Source organism: Antechinus flavipes, chromosome 2 (genome assembly GCF_016432865.1).
Source record: "Antechinus flavipes isolate AdamAnt ecotype Samford, QLD, Australia chromosome 2, AdamAnt_v2, whole genome shotgun sequence".
In the NCBI taxonomy this organism is placed as follows: Eukaryota; Metazoa; Chordata; class Mammalia; order Dasyuromorphia; family Dasyuridae; genus Antechinus; species Antechinus flavipes.
This window is the reverse complement of record NC_067399.1, coordinates 35,995,586-36,003,419: the sequence shown is the minus strand read 5'-3', so window position 1 is coordinate 36,003,419 and position 7,834 is coordinate 35,995,586. Positions and strand designations below refer to the sequence as shown.

Below are 7,834 nucleotides of genomic sequence, written 5' to 3'. Positions count from 1 at the left end.
AGACAGCTTATCTATCACTGTCCCTAGCAACTTCCCTAAAGATGCCACCAACAAGGTTAAGATGAGATGTTTGTAAGTGGGGAGTGCAAATTGCATAATAGGAGCTCTATGCATTTCCAACACACCAGTAGCAGTATAAGTGTCAGCATCTCCCACAAGAACAGCAGTTTTCATCACTTCTTCCTTCAATCTCTGAATTCCATCCTTTAGGGTGTACTAAGGATGGTGAGCATTAGGCCACACGGAAGAATCAGGATATTGAGTCCCAACCCTTGGGCAGCTAATTCTAATATGGAAGTGTTACTTCCCCAAGCACTTAACCCTAATTGGCTGTGATCCCTTATATCCTGCTGAACAAAGGGATTAGAAGTAAGACTGATGAATTTTAAGCAACCCTTAGGGTCCAGCCAGACACCACCCGCTCCTCCATCAGCTAACCTTACTAGCCAGGAGATAGTGGACCCTCCTGACCTTTGAGAAAATCTGCTTAGTAAATCAGTTATCTCCCTTTGAGAAAAATCCTCAGTGATTTCTGTTATTTTAGGTTGATTTTTCCCTTCCTTTTCAGCTTTCCTACATACTATAGGTCTTACTTCTTCTTTTACATCGGGCCTATCTTCCTCAATCACGTCCTCCCATCACTCATCATCTTCATCCCAAATATCTCCATCCCATTTATCAGGGTCCCAATCAGATTTAGCCGAGGCAATCAGGGCATGAGCCTTCTTTTTATTCACTTTGCCCCAGTGATTCCTGTACTTATATTGTGCTACTCTCACCGCAGCCTTTTCAGCGACATGCTGATAATTCCAGGCCTGATCTCCTCGAATGAATTTCTATCATCGCAACATGGACATTCTGCCTTTTAGCTCTGCTAACTCCTTTTCCATTTGAATTTTTTCATCTTCCTTTTTTATCTAGCTCCTGACATACCTTGTGGTACGCCGTTAACAAAGCCCAACCACTTCTACTATACCACTCATCTCTTTCCCTTTCTCTATGGGAATGTTAGATAAACATTCAGCTAACTGGGGCAGCTTGCCATTTCTCACTCGGCTGCCCCAGGCTTCACAAGATCCCATATTTTGCACCCAGATCTTTGCTAAGGAAGAAAACAGGGCATCTTCCCACCCCGGGACCTCAGCCAGGGCGGGGGTCTCATTAGTTTTCTTAAAGAGAGGCATTTATATATAGTGGATCCTGTTCGTGATGCCAATTTTATTATGGGATTTTAGGGAAAAGTTCGAATCTGCTCCTATAAATGATGCTCTCGGACTCAATCAAAGTGAAAGTAAAATTTAATTATACAATACACAGAATAGAATGCTTACAACAACAACTCACACAGCAAATAATACATAAAATACAAAGAATAATGAGAATTATGATTAAAATAGCAGAGAGAGAGAATACATCACCAGTCGGGGGAGCTCCGACTCTAATTTACTGGCAGTGGCTGGGAAACCCCGGTATTTTCAGCCTTTTAGTCCCGAACGGGAAAATCCTAGGCAGATCATCATCTCCGTAGGTGAGGTTTCAAAATGGAGAATGCTTTACCTGCTTTTTATAGGAATCAGGACAAAGAAGGCTTTGAGCCAAATAAAGACCTCATATAAGACAGGGATGTACCGACAAGGGCTCCAGATGGTTATAGTCAAGTGTTCCATTGACAAAGGGGCCAGTCGTTATCAACAGCAACTGTTCCAAGGAGTGGCGAGTTCCTGGAATCGTGTATTTGGAGCTAAAACACATGTGGTATGTTCCCAGCTTATAGGTTAAAAAATGGTCAAATTCTCATGAGAGAAGAAGCTAAAACACATGTTCTTATGGGTTAAGGAACGGTCAGGTTCTCACAGGGGGAGTCACATCCTACCTTAATTAGGTTCACATGGTTTGCATGGGAATTAAGTTCATATGGGGAAAGTCAGTCAATTAGAGATTGGGCTCACATGGTTCGCATGAGATTAGGTTCACATGGGGAAAGTCACGTCCTTACAATGATTTGAAATGACCTTACTCATAATATAGAGATTTCTTCTTCACTTAGTCCTGACAAGATGAGAGTCAAGATAAAAAGGCAAAGGCTGACCAGAAAGTCTCTGGTGGCAGTGAAGCCATGTGTGGGCCCTTGGTCCTGAAGGCAAAGGACGGGGCCTTGGGCTTTCATACCACCAGGAGATCCCTTGGGGCAGAGAATCCAGGCAGGGACCCCAGCAGGGACAGCAGTGAGGGTCCCGGACCTGCCCCCTACTCTCCTGGGAATTCGCCCAAGGCCTGATGGGAAATGCACTCCACTCACACCCACGAGCTTGAGAGCCAGTGAGGGCCTGGTCCTGGAGATTCAGAAAATAAGGAGGCTCCTACTAGGGGTGACTGGTCTGTATCATGGCAGCCCCAGGGGCAGTGAGAGGATGCAGCGCTGGGCCTGGAATCCCCAAGAATTGTGTTCCTAACTTCAAATCTAACCCTAGACACTTAGTAGCCATGAGGCTCTGAACAAGTCACTGAATCCTGTTTCCATCAGTTTCCTTATTTGTGAGTGAGCTGGAGGAAGAAATGGCAAAACCCTGTGGTATCTCTACTAGGAAACCGCCAGTGGGGTCACAGAGACTCAGACTTAGTGAAGAACCACAACAAGTTTCTGTCATTGCTACAGAGATCTAGCGCAAAGCTCCTCAACAGGTCCTTGGGCTCCCCACAAAGGAAACTTCAAAGATACCAAGGGACCTGAAATGTCAGCATTTCCCTGTTAGGATTTGCCCTTGTTTCCCCTGAGTTTGTGCTGCCTCCCCTCTGCCTTGGCTGTGCAGACAGGGCTTGTGATCACAAGTTAGAAAGGAGGGAACCCGGGGGACCAGAAAGGGGAAGCCCTCGGAGGTGAGAGCCTGCCCAGAGAGCAGGGGCTGCTCTGCCCTGGGGACCCTGAGGAGGCACCTGCTGCTCTGAGCTGAGTCCCCTGGACGCACTGGGGAGGTTTTTGTTCGGGCCTGAAGCACTGTGGGAGGGCTGTTATAACTCTGCTGACAGTAATAATGCGCAGCATCCTCAGGCTCCAGGCTGCTGATGGTGAGGGTGTAATCTGTCCCAGACCCATGGCCACTGAACCGGGCAGGGACCCCGGATGCCAGGCTGTTAGCAAAGGAGATGAGGAGCCTGGGGGCTTGGCCGGGTTTCTGCTGGTACCAGTGCAAGTAACTAGTACTAGAACTAATAACACTCTGACTGGCCTTGCAGCTGATGGTGACTGTCTCTCCTGGAGATCCGGACAAGGAGACTGGAGACTGGGTCAGCACAATGGCTCCTTGGGAATCTGGGGAAGCAACAGAATTAGAGGAAGACAGAAATGTGGGAAGGTCCAATTTACAGAACAGGAAGGAGACAATATTTCAGAGACCCCAGAAATCACAAATGACCGATAAATAGTTATATTGGGCGCTAACGTGAGACAGAAACCACCTTTTCCACAGACCGCACAAGGTTTACAATCAGGGCTGTGCTCATGTTTCCCAGCCTCCATCTGCCCGTCTTGTGCCCCAGCGTGTTCCCCCATTGGATCAAGGAGCCCTCACTTTTACATCCCTGAAAACCTGGGACCTTCCCACCCCTTCCCTGCCCTCCTGGGCCTTACCCTGAGCCCAGAGCACCAGGAGCCAGAGCAGCTGCCATGGGGAGCTCATCCTGGCCTTCAGAGACTGAGCAGAGAGCAGCCAGAGCCCTGAGGGGCAGGAAGGAGGGAGGAAGCTTTTATGTCCTGGGCAGGGCTCCCTGTGGCTCCCTTGGGGCTCCAGATGCAAAAAAAACCCAGGTGTGGGAGGAGCCTCCCCTCAGGGACCCCGGGAGCCCCAGGGAGTCCCCCTGGCTGAGCCTGGCTCTGGGGGAGGGGCCCCCTCTGCTCTGTCCCCAGTGGGAGACTCAGGACCAAGGGCAAGGTCACGTCTAGTGCTTCAGGATGATGGTGCAGCCGGTTCTGGACAAATGAAGGCAGTTTCTCTCCCTCCCCCAGGACTAGATTCCCCTTAACCCTGAGGGAGCTCCCAGCCCTGGGGAGGAGTCAGAGAGGGCCCGAGCTCCCAGCCTGGAGACCTGGGAGGTGCCTCCCTGATGCTGCTCCTGGACCTGCCCCACTGCCGCCCTCTGCTGGAGAAGGGGAGAGCTTCCGGGGGCAGGAGGGGGTCTGGCTCAGACTGGACAGATCCTGGCCTGGGACCCCGGGAAAAGCCTGTTCGAGCCTGGCTCCTGGTCAATGGGCTTTGTCAGTCACTGGGGGATCCTGCCCTTGTCTGAGGCCTGTGGGGAAGAGCATTCGGTCTGTCCTTGTCCCCATTTCCCTTCCTGACACGCCCTGGAGGCTCTGACAGTTTCTAGAAATGAGGCTCTGGGCAAAGAGGGCTCAGGGGGAGCCTCTGATGGGAGCGTAACTAGCTCAAAAACAGGGACCAGAAGCCTGGGCCACCATTCCCTTCTACCCTGGGCGACTGCAACAGCCCCTGTCTGATCCCCCGCCTCCAGGCTCTCCTCTCTCCACTCAATCTATAGTGAACAAACACAGGAAAAAGCATTCGAGTCATACTTGGGCTTAAAAAACCATTTTTCTAAATGAAGATAAAAAGAATTTTTAATGGTTTTCTATTCTGACTTTCAAATTCTCCCTCTCCCTTTTCTCCCCACTCACTGAGAAGTCCAGCAACATGACTTAGATTACACGTGTGCAATAATGCTAAATATGTTTCAGCAATAATCATGGTGGGAAAGGAAATAGAGAAAAAAGAAAAAGAAAGTAAAATGTTATGATTTTTTCTACATTCAGAAATCGCAGCTGGAAAATGAGCCTTATTATGTTATACACAAAACAAAATGCTACGCGCTGGGAAAGTAATGGAAAAATAGAAACAGTCTCTGTAAATCAGGTCCTCAGAATTCAAAGCAAAATGCAACATCATAATCTTTTCTTTTATTACTATTAGCTACTATTGACTATCTTAAAGGTTGCAAAGTACATTAAAATTTTACCTCCCTTTTTCTCTATAATTTCAGTGGGAGCTAGGAGCCATTAACTAATATCACTGATGTGCCCATCGATTCATGGGGATTCATGTAGGAATTCTACCTATAGGATACAGGAATTTTATGTAGATGAAGAAACTGAGAAAATCAAAGAAAGTGACATGGTGAGGCCTTCACAGCTACTAAATGTCTGAGACATTGTTTAAACTCAGATCCTCCTGAATCCAGGTCCAGGCTCCATTCATTGCACCAGCGTATGTCTATATGTCAATTAATGTTGATATTCATTTCACTAGATCTGGTTTGCTGTGATTAGTTCCCAAACTTCCGCTTATGCAACTTAATATCTTTCCTATAGCATGTAGTCCTAGAGAGCTGCCTTTAGCCCTCACTTAGCAATAAATCATAGAAAAGTACACATGATTTACTTGACTTAAACTACATTTAAAATCCAGGGTGTCCTCTATACCCTGGGGGGGACACAGACTTTTCAGAAGGCCCATTAAGATAGAAAAGACTCATCTTCCCGTTATCTTATTCAGGGCTCAGAACCTCCTTTCTACTGGGCTTCAGGAGCCAAGGTGATGTCTCCTGTTTAGATCATCAGGTTATAAGGGCTCCCTTCTCAAGATAAGAAACAACAGAGGACTGGGTGGGTTTGTAAGAGAATCTGGTTTGAGAGTCAAGTTCCCACAATTTCCTCCATCCTGGAGGTGAAACAGCTCAGGCCCGGCACAAGCTGGCAGATCTCGGGGGGCACAGTCATGGGCTGGACTAGATGCACTTCGAAGTCTGTGGGAAAGAGCAGTCACGTCCCCTCGTTACAGCAAATATAAGGGAAAGCTGCTTCTTGGGGGCCTCAGTGACTTCCACAAAGGGAAAGTAGCTCAGCATTAAGTTTATGTCACTGGCTTCCTGGTTCATCGGGACAATAGTCAGGCCATAGGCATCTGTGACAGTCCCAGAAATGGGCCCTCGTTCTGCCTGCTGCAGACAGGGGAATCCTGGCTCCAGGGTTAAGGATTCTTTTCTTGTGAGAAATAAACGTTGTGGCTCCTAAGTCCTAATAAAAAGTGAACACGAGGTATTTTCTGGGGCAGGGTTGTGGGTGTGGGAGGCAATGGATGGGAAACATCAAGAAAGGCCTCAGGATGGACTTCACTTGCAGGTTTTCTTGCCAGTTCATTTTTCTGAGTGTGTGGAAAGGTGAAGAACTTACAGATTAAGCACATTTTGATCAGAGACTGTTAACTAAAGCAGATCAGGCCTATAGGCCCTGGTCACGTGATTTTAGATGAGACCTGGACTGCATTCCATTGTCCAAAGAAGGAGTTAAGTGGCCAAAGCTGTAGATCACCTTTTTCTCTTCATTCCACTGACCAAATAGGGGGATAAAGGTTTATGTGACCAATCACAGCCTATAGAGGGTGGGATTTGGGGGGTTCTTTGTCTGAAATGTATAAAAGTTGTCAGCATCTCCAAGTGAATGACTCTCCTCCTGTGGGTATCCTTGCTGTCCTTTCGGGCCCACAGGCCAGGACAGTCCGCTTCTCGAGATTCTAATAAATTCTTTCTGTGCATCATTTGGAGTGACTCCTGAGTAGTCAATTTGGATAGGTGCAATTGCCCCAAACAGTTTTGGGTGCTCGTCCGGGATGGGTGAACACCTTGAGCAGAGGCGGGCACACAAGGAGGAATTTTTCCTGTGGTCTCCGACTCAAGCATGTGCATCCTCCCTCCCTATCAGACAACGGGCTGAAGCAGGGGTACTCAGTGATGTACAGAAACTAATATTTTGGGAGAAACAAATGTCCTGACTGGCCGGCACAGTTTAGAATCCACATTGTGTGGCTCGGTGAGCTCTTGGAATCGTTTGGGGCTCTTATTGGCTAAATTTGAGGAATTGTGCCTGTAAAATCTTTTTGACTTGTCTCATTTGGGGAGCTCTCTTGGGACTTTTCTTGTTTGTATTAGAGATTACATTTTGTTGAACTGTACTGTTAGGATTAGGGATATTATATACTATCAGGAAGAATGAGGTGTGAATCAAACCCAAGGGGTTGGAGACTATGCCTTGTATATGCATGTATGATGTTATGTGGGTAACCTTTTGTGCTGGTACCTGGAGAGCAGTGGGTATGAAAATGCCTTTCAAACCCTGACCCAAACAATAGCCATGAGCTTTAGATCGACTGACTGTTGGATACGTGGGGGACCTGATCAACTCACACAGTGGCCCTGGGTTCCTGTTCCCCCGTCCCTGGCCTGGATCTCGAGCAACAGGTCAGTGACACACAACGGAACAGGTTTCTGGTCAGCAGAAGAAAAGCATCGCTGGCCCCTGACCCAGTACAGTTTTAGGGAGATGTTGCCTGAGTCAGACTGGTACAGGGCCACGGATGGGAGAAAGTGAATGCACATGGACATTTCCTCGCAGGCCAGAGAAGAGAGCTGTCATAGACTGCAGTAGGTACAGGAATAGATGGAACCAAACCAGTATAACCTGTTAGGACAGGCCAGTGGTTCACTGTATCCAGCGTTTTGATAGCAGTGAGGGGTGTGCGAGGAAAATGCCACCTGCCTGTTTAATCCCTGGAATGGGCCGGCGCTGCCCGGGTCCTAGGTTCCCGGGGCCGGGCGTGAGGGGCAGCCGCTGAACTCGGTCTGGTGTAGCTGAGGGGCGGCCGCTTACTGAAACTGGAATGGGAGGACACTTACGGGAAGGGGGAGGTCCAGGAGGGGTGCCCCGGGCTCCACAGAAGGGAAGAACACGAGAGCTGCCGCAGCATCAGAAAACCGCCAGCCCTTGAAGGGATTTAGGAGAGCCCCA

General features: G+C 48.4%; 2 gene segments (V, D, J or C); both read right to left on the bottom strand.

Annotated features, from left to right (window-relative positions):
- Window positions 1–638: 638 nt before the first annotated feature.
- LOC127546347 (Ig kappa chain V-III region MOPC 63-like) lies at window positions 639–3,737 on the bottom strand. The segment is given in 3 exon segments: window positions 639–836; window positions 2,847–3,310; window positions 3,629–3,737. Coding segments are annotated over 3 exon segments (711 nt in total).
- A 3,791-nt stretch (window positions 3,738–7,528) lies between these two features.
- Window positions 7,529–7,834, bottom strand: part of LOC127546346 (immunoglobulin kappa variable 3-11-like) — a 3,579-nt gene continuing 3,273 nt past the window's right edge. Inside the window, 1 exon segment of the V gene segment in view lies at window positions 7,529–7,701. Coding sequence covers window positions 7,529–7,701 — 173 coding nt within the window.